General features: G+C 39.8%; 1 protein-coding gene across 1 annotated transcript; it reads left to right on the plus strand.

Moving 5' to 3' along the window:
• The first annotated feature begins 1,378 nt into the window (after positions 1-1,378).
• EMC7 (ER membrane protein complex subunit 7) lies at positions 1,379-15,040 on the plus strand. Its single transcript, XM_037502150.1, has 5 exons — positions 1,379-1,696; positions 5,700-5,819; positions 10,531-10,669; positions 11,735-11,815; positions 14,572-15,040. The coding sequence occupies exons 1-5, from the start codon at positions 1,458-1,460 to the stop codon at positions 14,722-14,724; spliced, it is 732 nt and encodes a 243-aa protein (XP_037358047.1). The 5' UTR covers positions 1,379-1,457; the 3' UTR covers positions 14,725-15,040.
• The last annotated feature ends 10,014 nt before the right edge of the window (positions 15,041-25,054 follow it).

Here is a 25,054-nt window from a genome sequence, read left to right on the forward strand (position 1 = left end):
GCGACAAAAAAGGAAGAGCAGACCTGGATAATAAACTGATCATGTCTCACTTTAACGCTATTTCCCATAATTAAGCAGGTTTGCTTGAAATCAACACGGGTCTGGACTTTGGCAGGAAATAAATGGGAGACTTGAAGGAGTAATTGTAAATTATCCCTTCATTACACTTTCTTGGAAGTATGGGGAGTCTAACAGAAGCTGATAGGGGAGTCCCATTGATAGTGGGGAGGGCTGGAACACATGACAATCTTTTTACAGCAGTCCCGCTCCTTCCAAAGATCAAATGTGAAAAACTAATTTCAGAAGACAAGGGAAAGTACTCCTAAGCAGCAGTTGTCGCCATGTGGGAGAAAAATTGCAGTCAGTGGCCCAGTGCACTGAGTCACTAGCCCCTGCCCATCCCCGAAAGGGGCTTGGAGTACTTGGCTCTCGTCTACACTTTTCCCCTTCAGTTTTCGTTACTCTTTCCTGGGAAGCTAGCCCTAAAAACACACTCGGCGAAAATACACATATCTTAGCGATAATTTTCAATAGGGGTTTGTAGTAGAGAAGGCAATGTTTAAGGTCAAGGAAACCTTAGGCGAGTCACTTCCCTTTTTATCAAGAAAATGAAAGGATTCGAATAAAACAATCCCTAAATTCTTGGTTCTAGCTCCCTGACCAGCGCTGGAAGGGCTAGCCCCCTGCACCCCAAGATGTTCACTGCAAACCACTCCAAACACAAACGGCGTGATGTCAGATTTAAACGTCGTCCAAGTCTACCTTGTCACAGCAGGCAACGCTTGGTTTACGTTTTTTTCCAAGCCATTTTCTATGCAGAGCCAGCCCCTTCGGCCACTCCGAGGGCAGCCTCTTCACCTTGGAAGCTTCGGGGCAACCTCTGCACAATGGACCAAAAAACACAGCCCTTGGCTGACAGAAGCCACAGTGTCAGGCGCCACTGAAAATTAATCTGACCCATTGAAGTAGTTCCTAAGTATCTAATTCTAAATAATACTATGTGATATTTGTAGACACAAAATAAATCTAATAATTCAAAATAAAAAAAAAAACAACAACAACAACGCTGCCTTCTCGACCTGTTTCTCCCGCAGGCGGAGGCTCATTTACAGACACGACCTCTGACCCGCGTCCCTCCCGGCTTCACCATCCGCCCCTCCCGGCAGCTCCCCGGCTGCGGCTGCGGCCGCGGACACGGACGGGCCCCCACTTCCGTTTTGTGGGCGGCCCGCCCCGCCGCACCCCACACTCCCCAGGGCGGGCTTCCGCCCCCCGCGCCGCGCTCCCGCCAGGACTTCCGCCTCGCGCGCGGGGTCACCGAGACCCCTCCCTTCCGCCTTGACGTCGCTCGGCGAGACCCAGGCTCGCGGTGATGACGCCAGCGGCCGGCGACGGCGACAGCCGCTGGGAGAAGGGGCGGACTTCCGGGGCCGCCCCGACCGCGGAGAGCTGCTGTCATGGCGGCCGCGCCGTGGGGCATCTTTCCGGTCCTGCTGCTGCTGCTGCTGCTAGCAGGGGATGCCCAGAGCTCAGAGGTGCCCGGGTCCGCAGTCGAGGGGTCGGGAGGGAGCGGGGTCAGCATTGGAGATCGCTTCAAGATCGAAGGGCGTGCGGTTGTCCCAGGGGTGAAGCCCCAGGACTGGATCTCGGCGGCCCGAGTGCTGGTGGACGGAGAAGAGCACGTCGGCTTCCTTAAGTGAGCGCCCTCAGGGCTGCGGGGGAGCGTTTGGGGTGATTTCGGGCGGCGGCCGTCTGGCCTCCCAGTGGCGCTAAGTGTCAAGACCTGGCTGCGCCGCTGCTGGAGGGTGTAAGGTGGGCGCCGCTCCCGGTCTGTGCGAGGAGACCGTGGGGAAGCAGTGGGGCCCCTCCCCGGTCTCAGACCTCAGAAATGAGGGGGGGCAGGTGGGCGCTTAGGGTGGGGGCAGTGGGGTCAGTTAGCTTTAATTCCTTTTTGGCCCTTTATTAGGACAAACACTCTTGGGCGCTAGGGGCAGGTGGACCCCTTTATTAGGATGAACACTCTTGGGCTGTAAGGGTAGGTGGACCCCTTTATTAGGCCGAACACTCTTGGGCTCTAGGGGCAGGTGGACCCCTTTATTAGGACGAACACTCTTGGGCTCTAGGGGCAGGTGGACCCTTTTATTAGGACGAACACTCTTGGGCTCTAGGGGCAGGTGGACCCCTTTATTAGGACGAACACTCTTGGGCTTTAGGGGTAGGTGGACCCCTTTATTAGGACGAACACTCTTGGGCTCTAGGGGCAGGTGGATCCCTTTTTTTAATCTCGTGCTGATTTTTCCCCCTGATTTCTCCGCAATCTGAGTGCGTTTTACATTCGTGTCGGTGTTTTGGTAGCTTGATGTCGTGTAGAAAGATGCTAAGCAAGTGGGAATTCTCAAAGCCCAAAGGCCTTCTAGTGATGACACAGACTGGGAGGCTAATGTTGCTGCTTCTAAAATTAATGGGCCCTCAAGTCCCTAATCAAAGCACCTTTTTTGCCTGAAGGTGGGATTGCTGTTCTTTTCTGCACTAATTCATCCAGGGATTTGCAGCATCACACCTGGCATTTACGTGAGACTAGGGTTTTTCTGCATTGTTTATACACTTCTGTCGTTTTAAGATGTTAGTAGAAATGAAATTTCAGCCTATATTAAAAGAGGTGGTGAATTTATTAACACTCTGATTTTGCAACAGCTACTTTTCAGAGGTCTAGGCTCAAACACGATGTTTTAAACCTTTCAGTCGCTGATTGGAAAGTGGTATGGAGAGCTGAAAAAAGTATTCTCGTGAGTTTGTACACTAGCAAGTGTATGAAAACCAGACAACTTAGATGTAGGGATTTAATTCTAAATCTGATTTGCAAATATTCAGATCTCCTAGGTGTCTTTGAATGAGAATTTCAACCTCCAGATAAATAAATAATGCACTTGTAACCATTATTTTAATGCTATTTTGCATTAAAAATCTTACAATAGGCATTCTTTTGGGTTTACCCTCATAACTGTTCTTGTAATGGTAAAGTTGTCGTTAAACTTTAGAAAATTGGCCTTAATGGACCGTTTAACCTGTGTTTTTTTCTTCTGCAGTTGTTTTAAAAAGCTCTGTTCTTAAGATTTTATATATGTAATGTGTTTATTGAAGAAAGCATAAACGACAAAGTAGAAATAACAACCCTTACCATTTTATTGCATCGTTCCCAGCTTTTTATGAGTCATGATCTGTTTCTAGTAGTAAAATGTATAGTATATAGTACTTTATAACCTGCTTTTTTTCACTTAATGTTTTGTGAGTAGCTCCTGGTGACATTTTATGTTCTGCTGTTTGTATGTAGAAAGATTAAGAATTGGTATGAAGAACTTATGGTAGAAAACTTGTTGGAAGAGGATAATTTGTCCTGTACCTGTTATGTCTAACTACATGCAATTTTGACTTATATTTATGCTTATTGGAGGTGGCTTGACATATGACTAATGGAGCTTCAACTGAGGACTGCCATATCACTTCTCATCCTCTTCACTGTTTATGTAAATCATAATTTATTTCGTCAGTTCCCTGGGGGCGTACAGATCATTTTCAATTTTTGACATAGTAATATTATGTACTATATATATTTTTGGAAAATTTTATTATGGGAAATTACAGGTACGCACCTAAATAAACAAAATAGCTTAGTGAACCCTTTGTTATTTTATTTATTTGATTCACAATGTATTGTTTTGTCTCATGTATGCACTTAATTTTTTTTCTGGAATATTTAAATGTGATTTCACTTGTATAATGTAAAATTTCACTTGTATAATGTAAAATTTTACAATGTAAAAACATTTTAGTATCTCTGAAAGATAAGTGCTTTAAGAAAAACCACAATATCATTATTGAGTCAACAAAATAAATAATAATGACACATATCTAATAACCTGTCCATGTCTCACCATTTATCTTAAAAATGCCTTCAAATCAGATATCAGCAAGGCCTACATATTGCAGAATACATTTTTAAAGCCATATTTAAAATTTTTACTATAAAATGTTATCTTTCTAAAGTAAAATACCTTAGGGTGAAAATTATATTTGCTTTTTCTTTAGGCATTTCTGCTAGTACATGCCTTACACAGTCATTAGTTTAATTTTTTTTCTGAACCTAAAAAGATGTTTTGAAATTCATTCAGTTAGAGTCCCATTAGAAGCAGAAGACATACCCAAATTAGACTGATTCAAGAAGTTTAATGAAAGAATTCAACAGTGTAGTCATGGTATAGGAAATAACTAAATTGTGCATTACCCTAGAGCTTGCAGCCTCCAAGCTCTCACTGCCACTGTGCTGAAGGGAGGAGGGGGAAGTGAAGGTTACTAGAACCTGGAAGGGAAGAAAGGACTGCCTTGGGAGGAGCTGTATTCCTTGACACTGGCAGTTAGAGGTGGCCTCTAAGGGAGAGCCAGGGGAAAATAGGCTACAGACATTTTCCTCTTTTTCTCCAGTCTGCAGAGAGGACAAAGGGTGGAGGGCAGATCTAAAGGGCAAATGGAAGGCATTCAGCCCAGGAATAAGTTAGCTTGATGTTTACCCTTCAATTCTGCTTTTGTGTGTACTTGAAATAGCAAGAATACTTTTTTATTCAATATTGTGGATGTGGCAGGATCAGTTATTCCCTTGTGAAAAAAACCTAATGACTTAAGCATTTTAATATATTGTGATTCTGGAAATTCTCTGATAAAGTTGATCCTTTTAGAACTATTATTTTCCTGCAACAAACTTCTTTTTCCTTAGAATGGCAGTTTTCATTATCAAAACAAATCAGTTTTGATCTGTGAACATGAAATGATCAACCCTTGATGGGATGGTTTAAGTGTAGAAAGTTTAGAAGACTCCAATCAGGAATGGGTGGATGAAGTTTTAACTACTTGAACGTTTTAAACTGGTACATATCCAAAAAGAAGTAACCAAAGTATATGGGAGCTATTTGTACCAGTGGAACAAACAGTACCTTTTGGTTAAAAAAAGAAAAGCAGCAAAATGCAAATTAAAGCTAGTTTTAAAAGCTACTTTTTACTAAGAAATTGTTGAAGGGGATTGGCAAATTTGGAACCCTAATTTTGTAGTGGTAATGTGTATTGACAGTTGCCCCTGAATGAAGATATAGCTTCAGAATAGGACCTACTATTTCTTGTTATCTCTATCCAACTTGAAGGAGCAAAAAAGAACTGTTTATGTCAATTTTCTCTGCTACTGTGGAGTGCTGTGGGGTATTTTCAGAACCCATTCAGTGTAATTATGGAGGCTGAAGTGTGGGACAACTCTTGTCAGTTTTGGGTTTGTATGTTTTTTGCTAAATGCTGTGAATATCATCTTGGGGGAAGTCAACTTATAAATTAAAGTGATTTAAAACCTAAGAAAAGAATCAAGCCTCCCTGGTGGCCTAGGGGTTAAATCTCAGCGCTGTCATAGCCAGGGCCTGTGTTAGATCCCCTGCCTGGAAGCTAACCTGCATATGGCACAGCAGATCTCTTCTGTGGCGCGAACTGCTTCCCTTCGCAGTGTATTTCAGTAAATCCACTTGTTCTGCTCCCCACTCTGTCTCTGGTGAATCTCTCACCCCTTGCACCTCTACCTACACTCCAGTTCTTATTTGAAAAAAAAATTTTGGAAAAGGAAAAAACTGTTGGTCAGAAAAGACTAAATATTATTTTCATTTTTCCAGGACAGATGGGAGTTTTGTGGTTCATGATATACCTTCTGGATCTTATGTAGTGGAAGTTATATCTCCAGCTTACAGGTTTGATCCTGTCCGAGTGGATATCACTTCAAAAGGAAAAATGAGGTGAGAGCACCAGATTTAATTTTCACCAAAGGTTAGGCGAATGCAAACTTCATCATCTATTTCTTTTAGAATATATAGTTAAGGTTTAAAAATTTAATAAAACCACAGACATTCCTTAAAATATTTAAAGCATCCTTAAATATTTTAATTGTTTTAGTCTGAACATTGGTAATATTATAAAGTTGAGCTTCCTCCTGTTCTGGCCTGATGTTTGTTTTAAAGCTGTAATATTATTATATAGAGAAGAAGTAAGATTACTTACTGTGGGGACAAAAGCATTGTGAAAGTTATTATTGCAATGTGATTTTTAAGATTGAAAATAATTTAACTTTTCTAAGTTGGAATTATTCTTCATTTGTTTTTCATTGTTATGGTTTGATAATACCTCGTTGTACCTATTTGATTGTAGATTGATCTAGAAATTTCTATAGTTCTTCCTGTCTGTAATATTTAGTGGACAATGGATATTTAATATTTCTTGGAAAAACAATAGATTACATTGTGGAGTTAATCTCAAAGTGAGACTCATGGTAGTAAAAAGAAGAGTAAAGCTTACATTATTAGAGGTTGACAAACTAGGGGAAAAATTTAGAATTTTAAATAGAGAGCATATGCTTTTAAATTGAGATGAGAAGAATTTTGGACTAATCTGGGCTATGAATATGGGATATCACAAACCCAATTGTTTTGGAATCAATTATGTAGAATCACTGTTCAGATCAGCCTTCTGTTTCAGTCCCTTCTGTTTTTAGTTTCATACCAGTACTGCTCTCTTCAGTCTGTTCTGACCAGTTAGTATATGAAGCAACTTAATAGTTGTCTAACTTCATAGGGGTGTAATTGACAAATCCAAAACAGTTTTAAGTGATAATGCCTCTCTGAGCATCACGAAGTTACTCCTGGGTTGCTGTGCTAAAGCCCTTGCTATGCAAAGGTCAAAATCATTTTGGTGTTGGAGGAACTGTATTTTATCACCAGCCTTTTTGGTATGTGCCAAGCACATTTAGGTTGATTGAACTGAGGTAATAGAAATATGTTCAGTTAGTACCATGATGTTTACATTTGCGTTAGTGTTTCTCCTAAAATGTTTTCCTTTCTTTGCCATCTTGTTTTCTTGATATGAATTTTTTTTCTGAAGTGTAGCGTATAAATGTACCTAATTCAAATGAATGAGTCACACATACAGCTGTCTTATCCTCTGTATCAGCTGCACACTGTTCCACTGGTGGATTTGCCATTATGTCTATAACCAAGCCCAACTGATGGGTAGGTAGGGCTTTTCTCTCCTCTTTCAACATATACAGTGACCAGAGAAAGTTATTTTATGGCAATGGAAATTCTTGATAGTGTTATGAAACCAACACCATGATGACACTAAAAATACATTATCGAGAAATTAATTTCCTTATCTTTTTAAAGTTTTATCATTATGTTAAGAGGGGTAGGGTAAAAAAAGTCATCATATTAAAGCATTCTCTTTTGCCCAAATTTTCATCCTCTTTCTTGCTATTTATAGCAAGAGTGAAGCTTGAGTTGAAGGCAATAGCATACAAGTATGTATTTAATTTAAATTTTTTTGATGGAATACATGGATTATTTCAAGGTAGATGATGCTCATAAGATAGTGACTTTTCTCATGTATTTCAGGGAAATAAAGAATTTTTAAATATATAGAACTAAAATTCTAGTATGTTAAATCTAAACCTTAAGTATTTATCATAATTTTTTGTGTATTTGAGAATTTTAAGTTTGGAGAGAGGGATATGTAGATTAATACATGTGTTTTATGTAGATTTGAAAATTTTTTAATATTAAATTAACTGAATAATGGAGGGAATGAGAGCTGTTAAAAGGGGATACTTGTATATTAAAAACCATGCTTTTATTTTTACTCTGAATTTTGAATAAAACAATCCAAGCAAATAGAAATGTTTTTAACATTTTTTTTTTTTTTTTTTTTTTTTTTTATAGAGGCATGCTTTATTTATTTGTTTGCTGGTTTGTTTGTTTTGTTTATACATGCACTGGGTACAGTCAGAAGCGCGGGAGGGTGAGAGAATTCACCAGAGCCAGAGCGGGGAGCAGAGCAGGCAGAAGGACCGAAGTACACTGCTGAGGGGAGCAGCGGGTGGCAGGAGAGGTCTGCGCACCATGTGGGACCCTCCTCCGGTGGCCGGGGAGCAGCCGGGGATTGAACCGGCGCCACAGAGGCCGCGGGCAGCTTCTCAACCCAGCGCTCAACCGCTGCGCCACCGGGGAGGCCCCTAGAAATGTTTTTTAAACATAAAGTTTTATTTGCATTTTTACCTGGGTTAAAAAGTTCTTCCTGGGCCTCCCCGGTGGCGCAGCGGTTGAGCGCTGGGTTGCGAAGCTGCCCGCGGCCTCTGCGGTGCCGGTTCGATCCCCGGCTGCTCCCCGGCCACTGGAGGAGGGTCCCACATGGCGCGCAGACCTCTCCTGCCGCCCGCTGCTCCCCTCAACAGTGTACTTCGGTCCTTCTGTCTGCTCTGCTCCCCGCTCTGGCTCTGGTGAATTCTCTCACCCTCCCGCGCTTCTGACTGTACCCAGTGCATGTATAAACAAAAAACAAACAAACAAATAAATAAAGCATGCCTCTATCAAAAAAAAAAAAAAAAAAGATTTAAAAAAAATAAATAAATAAAAAGTTCTTCCTGCTTTAGCATTTAAGGTGTGGTTGCAGTAGTGGAATGCATATTCTCAGATCCATTCCTGATGATTGGATGCCTGAAGCATCGGTAAAAAAAATGAGGATCTTATCATTTTAATAATTGAGGGTGGGACAGAATTGAGAACAATGTGGAATTCACATAAAAGACCCCAATATTCTTGACCAGTGTTTTGTAAGCAGTCATGGTGTTAGTTTCAAATACACAATGGGGCTCCTCTTTGTGACATTTGGCAAAATGAAAAATCTTAAACATGCTGGCTAAAATATGACAAGCATTTCCTTTCAAATATATGGCTCCAGAAAAGCAAGGGAGAGCCCCAGTGGATAAACTATAAATACTTTCCCACCTGGTGGTTTTGATATTCTCTAGCCAAAAGACTTAGATTTTACTGGCAATGTGCAGGTAGGAGGCAAACTTGAACTTGCTTGAAGTCAGAATTAGATCTAAGAATTGATTTTCCCTTGACCTTTGGCACCAGACTCCCAATCTGGCCCTGGCTTTTGGTGGGGAAATCTCTAAAAACTGAGAGTCACAGTGTTACCCTCATTGAAATTTAGAGTACGAACTTAACACTTCCTGTATGATCCAGAAATTTCCAAGCTGATCAGTTTATAAGGTGATCCCTGGTCATGATCCTGACTCCTTTGAGAGACAAATGCATACCTTCTTGAGCGGGAGATACTCTGTGTTCAGACCCACAGATGAGTAAAGTCTATTTAACTTATAAACTATGCAAGAAAACAGTGCACATTAGTCAACAGATGAATCAGACTTCAAAGAACTTTGGATAGCAGAATTATTAAATATAGACGCAAATAATTTATAAAGTATATTTATTTTTATTTATTTTTAATTTTTAAAAGATTTATTTATTTATTTATTTATTTATACAAGCACTGGGTACAGTCAGTAGCGCAGGAGGGTGAGAGAATTCACCAGAGCCAGAGCAGAGAGCAGAACAGGCAGACTGACGAAATATACTGCTGAGGGGAGCAGCGGGCAACAGGAGAGGTCTGTCGCCATGTGGGAACCTCGCCCTGCGGCCGGGGATTGAACCGGCGCTGCAGAGGCTGCGGGCAGCTTCTCAGCCCAGCGCTCAACCGCTGTGCCACCAGTGGAGGCCCTATAAAGTATATTTAAAATGATTAAACAAATAGATGACTTGTGGCCACAAGAAGTAAGATACTACCAAAATTGACCAAGCTCTTCGAAAAAATAATAAAATAGAACTTCTACAACAAATATAGGTATTGGAATACAAAACTCAGTGGATACATTAAGCAATTGATGTCTGATGAACTGGAAGATAGATCAGAAAAAAAGCTACCTAGAATACAGATAAAGGAATGGACACTGAAATTGAGAATTTAACAAGATGCGGAGTAAAGAATGAAAATATCTAATACTTGTTTCCTAGTTCCAGAAGGAAATGTTAGAGAAAAATAGGAGAAGCAGTGTTCAAAGAGTAAATTGGAATATGTGTGAACATGGACGAAAGTTTTGATTAAAATTAATGGCATCTGATGAAAATGCAGTATTGCTGTTGGCATTGTTGCAAGACAATGATTCTAAAATCATAGGATTTTCCTGTAAAATAGTCTTGAAAATTGGGTAAATCCAGTAATGCATGTCTCAGACAATAAAAAAAAAACCCACAGCATTTTTTAATATTTATAATCATCAAAGAGCTTCAGAGTGAGAATTCTAAAAGAACTTTTGATATAACCAGAGATATTAAGAACTTGTCTAACTCCTCAGGCGTTGGTAATAACAGAACTATGGCTAGAAACTAGGTCTTTAGGTTCCAAGCCTAGTATTCTTTCTCTACATTTGTTCAATAGTTCAGACATATACAGGTAAACCTACTTTGATCAGATTTTTCAGGATCAAAGTTTAGAAGTCAGAGCATTTTTCCCAAGCTAGAGATAACTGTAAGTCATTACTAATAAATTCTAAGCAATTCTTTTAATTAGTAATATTCTAATAGAATTACTGATGCTTTTTTCACATTGCTTTGTCAGAGCAAGATATGTGAATTATATCAAAACATCAGAAGTGGTCAGACTGCCCTATCCTCTCCAAATGAAATCTTCAGGCCCTCCTTCTTACTTTATTAAAAGAGAATCATGGGGCTGGACAGACTTCCTGATGAATCCAATGGTATGTATCAGGCTACAAGAAAGTATCTTTACTAATTTCTAATATTCTTTTTGACTGCTTGGAAAGAATGAAAGCTGAGGTTATATTCTTGGATGAAAGGAGAATTGTGAATAGTTCGTGAATTTCAGAAAAATAGTAACTTTGGGAATACATAATGAAAAGAAATGTGCAATAGAAGGAGTTTTTGAATTTTAAAACATTTGATCATAAAAAAGAATTTCTCCTATTGTACTTTTCAAAAACACTAGTAGAACTTTCTTTAGAAACAAATTGACCTTTTTTTTTTTTTGCTTTTGAAAGTTGAATTGTCTTAGAGTTGTGTATGTTTTGATGATATTCCCTGCTGATAACTCTTTAGATCACTCTTTAGATCACAGGAATGTGTGGGGCCTATACTCCTCTAAAGAGGAATAAATTAGTTCCTAGAATCTGTTGTCAGGCATAAAGAAGCAGGAGAGTAGAGTGAATGGGGTGGGGTCAGGAAAGGGAAATCAGCAATGAAACTCCAAATATCTTCCATGTTCTCATTTTTTTAAATTCCGTGGTAGTATATCCAGTGCTAGAAGCTTTTGAATCATTTTTAAAAACTGATCTGCTATAATAGTCTGTAGTACTATTTGTAGGCTCTAGAGGATGTACATTAATGATAAAGAGACAATGCAATGTTTTCTGCAAGAACCAGGGTCTTCTGGAAAGAGCAGCCAGCTGGCCATCAGAAACACCAGTACCAATGCCGACTACAGACTGGAGAAAGTGAATAGACAGTTCCTTTTGCAGACTTCTTGTGTTTAATGAGACTGTAAAGTCTGCAAAATAGTAGGTGACACAAATCTGATGCAAGCTGTGTCCAGACATGCATAGATAAAGATCTTGTGCACTGTAGGAGTCAGACACTGAGAAGCAAGGCTGCTATCAACAGGGATGGTTTGTAGTAGTGAGGTTTCAGTCTATATACAATATTCTATATACAACATTTGGACATTTAGTTTCATCACTGATTGTTATGTACAGATGTTGTTACAGTGTTAAGTGAGAAAAAACATTTTCTGAATTCTTCTTCTATAGGTTATGATGATGGTCCTTCCGTTACTGATATTTGTGCTTCTGCCCAAAGTGGTCAACACAAGTGATCCTGACATGAGACGGGTAAGGTGGCCGCCATCTGTGGGTATTTTAAAATAGTCTGTTGTGCGGTCCATCCATTGTGGCTGCACGGCTTGGGTTTTTTCAGCTTCATCTCAATTCTCAATCAAATTTATCTGGAGGTTGTGTTAATAAAGTATTGTGTTTCTGGCTATTAATTAGTTGCTTCCATTGCACCAGATAGATTCAATTGTTTCTGCCTCAGAAAGACTTGGGTCTCTTCATATAGCCAAAACTTTCTATTTACTACTAGCTTCTTTCTTCCTCTTGATAAAAATAGGTGAAATGAATAATTTTTCTGAAACAGCTAATCCAAATATTTTGCAAAACAGCTTCTCATAATCCGTTTTACAAAACTCTTCAGGATACACATTTGCATGGTAGACCGAGGGAGAAAAATAGAATAGTGACTTTGAAACTCTGTACCACAAACTGTTCTGCTTTGGGAATGTGGGCAGAGTTGCCAAGTGGGATGCTTTAAATTTAGTGCTATCACTGTGAAGCTGTCCGCAGCCTCTGCAGCATGAGTTCGATCCCTGGCCAGCTAGAGAGCTACCCACCTGGCACAGCAGACCTCTCCTGTCTCACCCGCTCCTCCCCTCAGCAGTGTATTTCAGTCAGTCTGCCTGTTCTGTTCCCCACTCTGTCTCTGGTGCATCCTCTCACTCCCTGCACCTCTGGCCTGTGCCCCAGTTCTTGTATGCATAAATAAATCTTTTTTTTTAAAAAAGGATACTATATCGATCTTACTTAAAAAAAAATAAATTTAGTGCTATCACTTAGTTTGTTTTTAATAATGGCTTCCATATTAAATCTTCAGGGTGTTTTTTTTTCCCAAAGATTTATTTTTATTTTTGCATACAAGAACTGGGGTATAGATCAGAGCTGCTGGGGGGCATTGAGAGGATTGACCAGAGACAGAGTGGGGAGCAGAACACTGAAATACACTGCTACTGAAATACACTGCTGAGGGGAGCAGTGGGTGAGACAGAAGAGGTATGCTGCGCCAGGTGGGTAGCTCCCTGGCCGGGGATCAAAGTTGTGCTGCAGTGGCCGCGATAGTGTGGTAGCGCTGACTTCAACCCCTGCACCACCAGGGAGGCCTCAGGGTTGTTTTTTTTTTTTTACCAATTGTCTATTCTTTTACCCCCAAACCATCAACAGATATCTTCTGAGTTCCAAATTTTCCCATTGTGTTTAATATATTGATGTTTGGTATATTATTCATTGCTGAAAATACACTTATTAACTAATTTTTTTGGTACACAAATGAATTATATGTCATCCTTGTCATCAACAAATTCATGGTCTGGTTAAATATAGGAAATAGCTCATATTTATAAAATGCTCTTTTTGTCATTGGGAGGGAGAGAATGAGAGAGAGAGAGAGAGAGAAAGAGAGAGAGAGAAAGAGAGAGTATGTGTGTATTTTAAGTGGGAAAATAAGACCTATATGAAAGGAATAAATACATTTGCTGAGGCAGTAGGTGATTAACTTTGGTAGAAAGTATTCCAAGATGAGAGAGAAAAAAAAGAAAGTATTCCAAGATGGAATGGCAGACAAAGGTTCCTGGAAAAATGAAGGTTTTATGATATTTCAAAATGTTTTAATGCTAAATTTTGGTGTCTTTTCTTCAATTTTGGTAAGAAAGTATATATTGTATGCAGTTCCTTTATCTGTTGAGCCAGTTAACTGTCTCTGGTATCTATGGAAGGAAACATCTAAAGCTGCATTAAAAATTTCTTCTTTGCAAATTGCTTTGGAACATAGTAAGCAGTATAAAAAGTTGTTCATTCAAGAGCTTCAGAACTAAACAGATTCAAAGACAGTTGATATATTTTTTCAGGGACTCAGGACCTGTTACTAGATATATTTAATTCTTGATTGTGAGAGCATGTTAACATATTTGGTTTATGTTTATGTTTCTTTTCCTGGTCTTATTTGTAGAACACTGTCTCCTTGAAAGCTCAGGAATGAATTCCACCTTTGGGGAGGAAGCCCAAGCCAATACCCTAAAGATGCTTATTTTCAAATAGTAGATTTTCTATTTTTTTTCATGTCACAATACAATTTTAAGTTCACTTTTAGAATGTCACATAAAATTTAAATGAAGCATATACTACATTAACGTCAAAAGTTTATAGGTTTTTGGCTCAATAAAATGGAGGACAAAACCTCAAAATAAAGTTCCAAATCCTTATCCTGTCCTTCAGGGACTTGTGTAACTTTTGTGTTGCTTGCTTTAGATGCTATAATTGAGGTTGCCCAAGCCCTACTGCAGTCACAGATTTACTACTAAGGACGTTAGGAACCAAGTCCAGAAATACTGCACTTACCTTCCAGATGTTCTGATACCTTCAGTGTAGAACAAAAGATTGATCATCTGTATATATGCATCCAAAGAAAGCATGAGTTTAAAAAAAGACTCATTATAACAATAAGAAAACATTTTAATCAGGAAACATAAAATAAGATGGCACGGATGTGATTACCTGTGTCCATTTTCAGAGTAGATGCCCTTTATGAAAAAAAAAAAAAAAAAAGCTGGATCAAACCGTAGGCAAGCATTTATTGAATATTCACCAAAGATCAAAAAAAGGGAAACAGTGTCTGAAGTGCTGTCGAGTATATCATTGTTCAGAATAATTACTGTTTTACTTGTTCTCCTTCTTTTCTTCTTCCTTGATACAAATGTTAGTTTTTAAAAGACTGGAAGAACCCCGTGCCTCTTGCCTCACTCTGCTTTGTCTCCCTACAGGAGATGGAGCAGTCAATGAATATGCTTAACTCCAACCATGAGTTGCCTGATGTTTCTGAGTTCATGACAAGACTCTTCTCTTCCAAGTCATCCGGCAAGTCCAGCAGTGGCAGTAGTAAAACCGGCAAAAGCGGGGCTGGCAAAAGGAGGTAGTCGGGTGATCCAGAGGTGGCATTTGCACAAACAGCAACACTGGGTGATGCCCACGTCTTGAGGAAAATCGTGTGAAGCAACTACTGTAAACTCGAGTCATCCTTAAAGTTGATCTCTTATTAACTGTTGTGTGTGGTAACGCTTTAGCACATGTTTTGTACTTGGTGCACAAGAAAACCCAGCTCTCATCCTTTGTCTGTATGAGGTCAATATTGATGTCACTGAATTAATTACAGTGTCCTATAGAAAATGACATTAATAAATTATATGAAGTACTATACATTATGTATATTAAAATAAGTCTTAATTCAGAGATAAAATTATCTTGTCATTCTTTTTATTTATTTTATTCCTTACAGCTTTCTTCTCTTTCATTATCTGAATCTTGAGATTGACTTCCTGTTTAAAAGAAGTAGTTGATATTTTTACAGTGGTATGTACCTTGGATTTCTGTATTACCAGACCTTTCATAGCTCTTAGCCCTGCCCTGCCGTTTATGATGCCCTGACATTTGAGGTTTAACGACATGCTCCTGAGTTTTAACTTTTAGTTTTAATTTTGTTATTATAGTTAGTTTTAGAGTATACCATCTGGCTATCATCTGTGGTATTTATTATTGAGTACCTGCCATGTGTCATTATTCAAGGTACGGTATAGAGCTAGATAATATCCTGTGTCTGTCCTCATAGAGCTTATTATTTAGGGAGGAAACACAAGTAATAACAGGGAGTGAATAGCCAGGGAAAAGTACAACAGTAGGAGAGCCTTCTAGAGGCTGCAAATTCACCATAGAGTTCCACAGTGTAACACTGGTAGTTCAGTACAAGTAGTTGTTAGATCCTCTCATCCCTCCAGTCATTGAGTCTTAGAGTTGCATACAAAGACTACTACTTTTCAATCAGGAGTATATCAAAACTTTTTATTTCAAAGAGTTATAAAAAATTCACACTTTTTGGGGGGGTAGTTTTAATTAGAGAACTCTGAGGCTATCTTATTGCTTCTAGTAGAGACCTTCTATCCTCTCCTGTGTTAAACTCCCCTATTGCTTTCTTAATATCTTAAGCCAGCAAAAAACAATGTGAAAAGGATTGATTGGTTCCACTCTATTTATAGTTGGTGTCATTTTTCATTTTCAAATATATAGTTGTTACATATATTTACTAAATATATATTTATATATTTAGTAATATATAATGTTACTAAAGTGGTTAAGCTATGAATGATTAAGGTGGGTAAACTGGTTAACGGTGGAACTAGGTCTTTTAAAATAAGCTTATTTATTATAATAACTAAAATACTAGAATATTAGTTGAGTGAAAGAAAGGTGAATTTCACAGGAGAAAGAAAGTAAGAATCATCTGACCAGAGACCATGTTGAAAATTTTTTAAATTCAAATTGTCACAGTTTGCACTTGAAATGCCCTGTGACCCAGAAATTAGCACTGCCAAGGAAATTACCATTTCATTTGTGAATAAAGAAACTGTGTGGTTATTTTATAGATACTAATATCTGAATATTATGTATCTATCTATATTTGTGTCCCTTATATTACAGAATGTTTTATCAGTTGTATCAACATGAGAATCTTATTTTTGCATAGAACCTTCATCAAATGCTCAGTGTGCTTACAGGTGCAGAAATGATTGCATACTATTAGACAATATAGGGTTCAGTGCAAAGAGCATTTGTGTAGCTGCTAACTTGCTTTGTGGCTTTGGCAAGTTACTTTCTCACATTGGACCATGTATTGTCTTATTTATTGTTGTATTTCCACCACTGAGTATTAGGCACGCAGTAAATGTTTGTTGATAAATAAATAAACAGACCTCAAATCCCTTATCCTTGAGGGACTTGACTTAGACCTGTAAATTCCTTTTTAGATCTAAACTTCCATTATAATTTTAACCCAGTTCTATAACGTTTTACCTATGAGAACCATATGATCAATGCCAACTTCTTTTTTTTACTTCCTTGGGTTCTTCCTGCTACCCCCCATTTGAAGACAGTGTTGCTGAATTTTTTAGGTTCTTTTCTAGATGCAGCTTACTTGTATCTCCTTTCTAATGTAAGCTTTAAAAAGGAGATGTGTTTTAAAATTTTTCAAATTGACTAATTTACAAATTAAACGTTAGTCATGACTGCACAAAACAATTCTCTGTTGCCCCTTCTTACTAGGAAGTCCTGCACACCCAGGATGACTTCTCCAGGGTACCTTCCTATCTCCCAAGTTTTCAAGCAGTTTTTTGGGAGACAAAAGCTCAGGACTCACCCTGAGTCTAATTAACATTTTGAAAAGATTCAAGATTTTACCTAATCTACCCAGAGTAGTAAAGTATCTTAAATTTTTTTCCCTTCTGTTTCCTCTGGCAGGAAGGAAGAAGCAACCATTTAGCATACTTTTTAGTAGTTGGGAGGGTTTCAGGATCCTGATAAGGAATATCCATAAAGATAAGGGAGAGTTTTTTTGTTTAAGCCATAGCTCAGATTTTCAGGAAGTTTGGGATTTTTTTGGTGCTCAACTGAAAGTATTGAAAATATTTTTATTAAATACCTTTTAAAAAGTTGAAACAATGTTTTTAATTTTTTTTATTGCCTTCCAGATCACTATATGTAAACATGTTTACAAATAGGTATGAACCATTTTATATTTAAAACCCTCAAAAATTCTACTAAACACTCATCTCAATTTAAGAAGTATTTTGAGATAGGACCTAGTTGTACTATGCTCTTGTTACAGCATTTTTGGCATGAATAATTTGTAAGAATATCCAATTGGTAAAAGAGTTTGTTTATTCAGGAGATCTTAAATACAGTTTTTGCAAAATTCAGATGTTACCTGTAAATTATGAACAATGTTTATTTTTGAAGAAAAAAATATGGTGAAATATTGAAAGAGCTGTTTTAGAGAAAAATCCTCCCCAAATATCACCAAATACTAGCTTATCTCATTTGCTATGGTAGTATACCTTCATTATGACATGTAGGAGAACTGAAGTCTTCTACAGTGGCCCCAGTCTGGTAGACTTGAACCAGCCAGGTAAGTAGAGGGAGGGATAAATGAAGAAGGTAAGTAGTTCAGAGGAATGAGTAGACGAAAAAAAAAAAAAAAAGAAGAGCAATGTACAACACTTACACTCAAAAACTTGACAAAACATTTAACTCCACTGAAATTTATTGACAAGTCATAGCTACACCTCAAGTAATTTTTTTTTCAAAATTGATTTTTTTTTTTTAAGATTTATTTTTGTAAAAGAATTGTGGTACAGGCCAGAGGTGCGGGAGGGTGAGAGGACTCACCAAAGACAGAACGGGGACCAGAACAGGCAGAGGGTCCGAAATAAACTGCTGAGGGGAGCAGCGGGTGCGACAGGAGAGGTCTGGTGTGCCGCACCATGTAGGAATCTCCCTGGCCGGACAAGAATTGAACCACCGTGCCGCAGAGGCTGTGGACAGCTTCACAGCACTGCACTCAACCCACTGCACCACCGAGGAGGCCCTCACCTCAAGTAATTTTGAAATCAAATTTATATATGTACATATGAATGTAAGTAATTTACTCACTTGTAATGAGATCCTGCTATAGACATTTGGGTATTTTGAAACATTTTCTAAATGACGAGTGGATTTTTTTTTTAATTAAATGATTATGAAAATCTGGCATGACAAGAAATAGTATCATTATAGAAGTGTTCTAATTCATAAGGGATCATGGGAAGAGGTGTAAGGAAAACTTCCTTGCAATCACCACTCTCATTGTGTTTTGTCCATTGCGCAAAAGAAAAATACCATTCTGCACTTCTCTCTCCACAGGACTCCATCGACCTCCCTTCCCTGGACCAATCATTGATGGTAGAACTGAGGGTGGGGCTTGAGGCAGTTAATTGAGAGGTTCTGACTTGGGAGAAGGCAATACATTGAACCTAAACCACAGGTAAGCAGAACCAATAGTGGAATCTACATGTCTAAGGAATCTGGCCTGCAAAGAGTATAGCACCTGCTCAGGTGGGAGACCACGGGGACCTCAGAGCGATAGAGTAGCTGCTGGATAACTTTCCAGATCCAAGGCAGCTTCGCTGCTCTGAGGCTTAGCAACTCTTTTTGAAGTGGATTCTGTGAACGCTTCAGAATTCCTTGATTGAATCCCTTGCCCCACTGTCCACCCTAGCCCCTCACGATCGGTCCAGACTAGAATACTGTGTTCAGTTTTAACCTCTGTAAGATGCACAGCGGTCTAGACAAAAACTGCCGATCATTAATATTTACATTTTCCTATACAAGGGATAATGTTGATCTCATGACTATGTTAGATATAATTTAGGAAGAATTAAAGTAATATTTGCAATTTAGTAGAGAGTGAATGTTTTGCTTTTTTACCTTGGGTAAAAAGTACTTCCTGCTTTAGCATTTAAGGAATGGTTGCAGCAGTGGGATTCATATTCTCAGATCCATTCCTGAAGTGGATTCTGTGAATGCCTCTTGAATCCCTTGCCCTTGGATGCCTGAAGCATAGGTTAAAAAAAAAAAAAATGAGGCTCTTTTATCATTTTAATAATTGGGGGTGGGACAGAGAACGATGCGATTCACATAAAAGACCCCACTCTTCTTGACCAGTGTGCTGTAAACAGGCATGGTGTTAGTTTCAAATACATATGATGGACTCCTGTTTGTGACATCTGGCAGGATGAAAAATTTTAGAAATGCTAGATAAAATATGACAAACATTTCCTTTCAAATGTATGGCTTCCAGAAAAGTAAGGGAGATCCCCAGTGATGAACTATAAACCACTTTTCCACGTGGGGGCTTTGATATTCTCTAACCAAATATGGATTTTTTTTTTTAAAAAAAAGATCTGTGTATTTATACAAGAGCTGGGGTACAGGTCAGGGGCACGGGAGGGTGAGAGAGTTCACCAGAAAAGAGTGGGGAGCAGGGTAGGCAGACAGACCAAAGACACTGCTGAGGGGAGCAGGTCGGCCACACCATGTGGGAATCTCCCTGGCCGGCCAGGAATTGAACCCGAGCTGCAGAGGCTGCAGACAGCTTCAAGTGTGGCGCTCAACCTGCTGCGCCACCGGGAGGCCCTAGTCGGCATTTTTTAAGTGGTAATCCCTTTAAAGCAAATTTTGTTCAGCTGTGTACCCCTCCATGAAGTCTGAGAAAGGAAATAGATATAAACTGCAGCAGAAGGAATTTGTTGTGAAGAGGAATTTTTTGGCATGGCAAACAAATTGTGAAGTGCTGGTGACTGAGATTTACTTTTCTTGGAATTCTTTACGAAATTGAGCAAATCACCTCAGGGTGGTTTATATATGCACCTGATTATCATTCCATTTTCCTCCTATGCCAAAAGGTAAATGATTTTATTCCAGACTGAGGAATGATAGGATCCATAGTCTATGGAGGAGGAAATAGATGTATCAGCAAAATTGGATTGTGCAGTAGGGTGATTAAAATCTTGACTCATAATTGATTTTATTCCTTGAAAGCACATCTGTCAAATTGTCATACAGCTTACCCCAGGTTCCTGGCTTTTGTGGGGAGCGGGTGTCACCCAAAAGGGTATCTATCCTCCCTGCAGTTGTGCGTGTGGTGTGTGGCCTTCTCTTACGGGCATAGCTGATGATTCCAAGTTAGGACAGAACTGTCCTTGGGAATTTGAAATAAAAGCAGAGACTAAATGGGTAGATTGCAACATAGAAACTCGCAAGCTATTCATGGCTATATATTCTATCATGGAGATTATGAAAAAAGAGAGAACAGGTTCCAGGGAGAAGATATAGGATGAAGCAGATGCACAGAGAAAAGCTGAAATGGAAGGTGAATTTTGAGAATGGTACTTGTGTTCGCATCCTTTCCTGAGATGGCTGTCTTCCTTCCCTCCGGTTCCATGAACCTTTGCTATATCCTATAGTGTCGTGTTGATTTTTACTTTGGCAGTAAAATCCAAGTACTTTGGTACTTGAATCCAAGTGTCCCAACTTACACACTTTTCCAGAACTGACCAAAATTATCTACAACCTGCTCAAAGCGGTTAGTGCAAAATAGATTCTGTTGCCCCCATATGCATCTCAAATAAATGGGCCAGATGGAATTTTTCCAAATTAAGGGAGAGATTGGGTTAACACATGTCCTGGCTCCATTACTTAGTGGTTGTAGGACCTGGGGAAAGTCCTTTAACCCTTCTGAGCCTCAATTTCATCATGTGTAAAGTGAATCAAAAGCTTCATCTATGAAATGGGGGGCATATTGACTTTATGAGAAGAACTATTCAGAACTTGTATTATTTCATTTAATGTTTATACTGACCCTGTGCATATATATCCTCTGAGAAGTTTGTAATTACTAATTTTCTTTTCAGATGAGAAAACAGGTCAAACTATCCCCAAGCTCATCAGCTGATAACTTAGTGTGAATTCTGTTAACCACTTACTATAGTGCTCCTCTCACAAGCTCAATAAACAAAAAACCCTAAACATTTATATCCTTACAATAAACACAGAGCTCCGCATCTACTCCAACTGGCCCACCATCTGCCTACCACTTTGGCTTGATTTGGAAACTTGGCTCTCTCCTTCCAGAGAGAAGGGGTGTAGTGAAGAGAAATCAGTTCTAGCCCTCACCTCTGGTACCTCGGGCTCAGACACTGTAAAACCTAAAGATCTTTCTAAAAGACAAAAATGTTGGGGTCACTCTCCTAATAAAACCCTGTATAGACTCTCCATAGACTTCAAGATAAATCTTCTGGCAGCTGTCCCTCCAGACTTACCTGTTGCCTATGTACATCTTGAGTGTTTTGCAGTTCCCCACCTTGAGCTCTAGACACATGCTCGCCTCTGGGGCTTTTCAATTATTCCCCTCAATTCTCTATCCCACACCTACTCCATTTCCCTCATTTACCTCTTCCCTCTTCTTTAGAAGTTAGTGTAAAACTCTCCTTGGACATAAATATTCCAGATGCCCCCAAAGCTTGGATAAGAGCCCCTTCTTTGTCCCCCTCATGGCTGTTCTACAGCATTGTAGCACTTTTTACTTCTCTGATTTTCCTTTCTGGACCCTAAGCTCTGTTCTCAAGGAAGGGTAGGAAGACTCTTAATTTTTACTTAGAACATTTCTGGGGTAGCTGCTAATGATAGCTGCATCTTGTATTGTTGGGACCCTAATTCAAAACAATAGACAGAGGTAGAGAAGAAACCCATGGTGAACAAAGCTACTTTTCAGGGAAACACAAAAGAGGCTGTCCATATCAGAAAACATGCACACACACCCCCAGGAACATTGCCTTTCAAACATCTCTTACCTCAGCATTCACATAGGTATTATGAAAACACCCCGAAGCCCCTGTGCTGTCATATGTTCCTTGGCAATTAGTTGAGGAGCACACTGATGAGCAAAATAGCATGAACTCTGGCTTCAGAGCTTATGGCTTTGTGGGAGAAATAGACATTAATTAACCTGTCACACGTGTAACAGAGTCCAGGTGCTCTCATGAAAAATTCAAGATGCTTATAACACGGGCCCCTGGGTAGAAGGGTTGAGGACCAATGTCGGACCCCAGAGAGAGAAAGTAGCCTGTGAAGACAGATGGGAGGCTATACAGGAGTTAATGAGGCAGGGCCTGGCAAGAGGGGGTAAGAGAGAGGAACTTCTGAGTCTGTGCTGAGGAGGGAGGCAGAGGCTGCCTGCATGTGTCACAGGCCTGAATCTTCCTGAGGATACAGTTTACTCTTCTCAGGACAAATCCTAAGGGAAAGTTCTGTATGGAGTTTTGTAGTCCCCTGGCCATGACTGACTACTAATAATCAGGCTCTAAGTTAACTGTGCTATCTGAAAATCATTGCCAAAAGCCTGGAATCTTTAGTAGAAATGTCAGAGTCCCAGAGATTTTCAAGTAATATGTTAATTAGAAGACAAGCTTTGTCTTCCCTTAGACTTTTGCTTCCTGCCCACCTCTGTCTTAACCTCAAATACTTAAATGATGTGCTCAGCAGAGTTCTGTGGCATAAAAATGGCCTCTCTTTCCTTTACCTTCTTTGGGGCTGAGGGATATTAGTTGAAGAGAAGATCCCTGCTCTTGTTCTAGGCCTCTCACAGAGCTCTTAGCTCCTGGGAGGCTTCACTGCTCCCTTTTTGAGCTTGCAATTCCTTTCTGTCCTCACTGGTTCAATTATATGTATGTAAATATACATGTGTGCCTGTGTTTTGGTATTCCCACCTGACCTCTACCCTTGAGAAGGGATTGGATCATGAAATAAAGTTAGATTAAATTCAGACAGGGCAATACTCCTGTGTGAAAGGCCTAATATCTTGGCCTATGCACTGGGAACTAAGTTGGAAAATAAGACCAGAGGACTTTGCTTGTGTGAGCCTCCCGCGGAAGGCTGGAAATATGCTTATCTTGATACCCTTCACTCACCCGCTCTCTTAAATCAGTAAGGGTTATTTGCCATTTGGACTTTGGTGCTAGTCTCTCCACCAAAGAGCAGTGAAAAAAGTGGCCTGGACAAGGGAAGTGTTGGTGCATGGGGAGGAGAAGCACCTTCAGTCCTCACTGCACAGATTCTGTGCTGTGCTTGTCCTGCCCATCAGTCCGTGTCTTGGAGGGCAGGTACAACGCCTATTCCTCTCTGCGACAGTTATTTGCCGAGCAAATGAGTAACCAGACAAAGGAGAAATTGGGTTGTTTAGATGGTGGATCATGGGTCTAAAAAAGATGGTAAAGAAAAGAGTGCAAAGGTTTGGAACATTTGGAGAACATGGCTCCAGCACAAGTAGAGGAAAGAAAATAAATAATTGTGAGTAAAAAGGAAATAAGAATTACTGATTTTGAATAGAACCTATTCCTATGAGGAGAAAAACCCCAGAACATTCTTTCCTTAACACTGGTAAGAAATGAGTTAGTCACATTGTTCATCCTGGCTAACTAGTTTAAGCTCTTCAGTTTGTCCTCTTCTGAGATTTAACCCCTTGCAGTCTCAGAGGAGTGATTCTGGGGATTTAGGAGGAAATTTTCCTTTGAAGAATTTCTGAGTTGGAGCCTCAGAGAGCATACCCACAGCTTAGCTCAAGATATATGTACTAAACTTCCCTGGTGGCGCAGCGGGTTGAGCGCAGCGCTATGAAGCTATCCGCAGCCTCTGTAGTGTGGGTTCGATCCCATCCAGCCAGGGAGACACCCACATGGCAGGGCAGACCTCTCCTGTCTCACCCGCTGCTCCCCTCAGCAGTGTATTTCCGTCAGTCTGCCTGTTCTGCTCCCCACTCTGTCTCTGGTGAATCCTCTCACCCTCTCACACCTCTGGCCTGTACCCCCGTTCTTGTATACATAAATTAAAAAAAAAAAATAGATGTATGGCTTAAAGCCTCTGAAGGTGCTCCTGGCATGAAGAAGGAACTTTAAAAATCTGGTTCCTTTCCTTTAGTTTCCTGTATTTTTTTCAGGCCAAAGAAAGCAGAGGCAAATGTGTCTGTGAAAAATAGGTTGCTGTCCTATCTGTGCCAGTCAAGATTCTTGTCCTGCTGGCAATCGGGGTGGAGATAATGCTAATTTTCTCAGTAGTGGCTCTAAATCCTTCCCATTCAATACTATCCAGCACGGGTACAGTTTGTTCATCTGAAAAAGAGGAAAGCGTTTTTCTTGCTTGGTTATTGGTACTGGTTGGCTAGTCCTGAAAATAGTATGTTGAATGCCTAACCCGCAAGTAGCTCAGAATGTGACCTTATTTAGAAATGGGGTCTTTATAGAGGTAATCAAGTTAAAATGAGATCACAAAGGTGACCTAATCTCTAATATGACTAGTGTCTTTATAAAATGGGGAAATTTGACATAGAGACAGCTGTGCAAATGGGTAACCAGACACACAGACACAAGAAGATGGCATCCACGATCCAAGCGATTGAAGTTATCTGGGCCCGGGAGAAAGGCCAGGGACAGATCCCGCCCTTGAGACTTTGAGGGAGCAGAGCCCAGCTCATGCCTGGATTTTGGATTTCTGGCCTCCAGAGCTGTAAGATAACAAATTTCTGTTATTCTAAGCCACCCAGTCTATGGTTCTGTGTTATGGCACCCCTGGGAATCTAATACAGTTATTTTAAAAGTTAGGCTCCAAAGTCTTTAAAATAATGTATCCTTCCATGGAATGATTTGTTCTTCTCAAGTTCAGAATTCCAGAGGGCAGTAGCCCCTGTGGACAAATCTACCTTAAATCAAACAAACTGAATCTAATGAGGAAATTCCGAACTGACGGAAATTATAAACCAATAATCAGATTGTATGGACTCGTAAAAAATGGCCATGCCATGAAAGATGAAGGACATGGAGGGCCTCATCC

Source organism: Talpa occidentalis, unplaced genomic scaffold (genome assembly GCF_014898055.3).
Source record: "Talpa occidentalis isolate TD23 unplaced genomic scaffold, MPIMG_talOcc4v2.1 talOcc4.11, whole genome shotgun sequence".
Lineage (NCBI taxonomy): Eukaryota > Metazoa > Chordata > Mammalia > Eulipotyphla > Talpidae > Talpa > Talpa occidentalis.

Bases quoted from the DNA above. Each gene is read 5' to 3' on its own strand.
- EMC7 (XM_037502150.1), top strand. From the start codon at position 1,458: ATGGCGGCCGCGCCGTGGGGCATCTTTCCGGTCCTGCTGCTGCTGCTG. The intron at 1,697-5,699 runs GTGAGCGCCCTC...TCATTTTTCCAG, and splicing joins GAGCACGTCGGCTTCCTTAA to GACAGATGGGAGTTTTGTGG. The intron at 11,816-14,571 runs GTAAGGTGGCCG...GTCTCCCTACAG, and splicing joins GTGATCCTGACATGAGACGG to GAGATGGAGCAGTCAATGAA.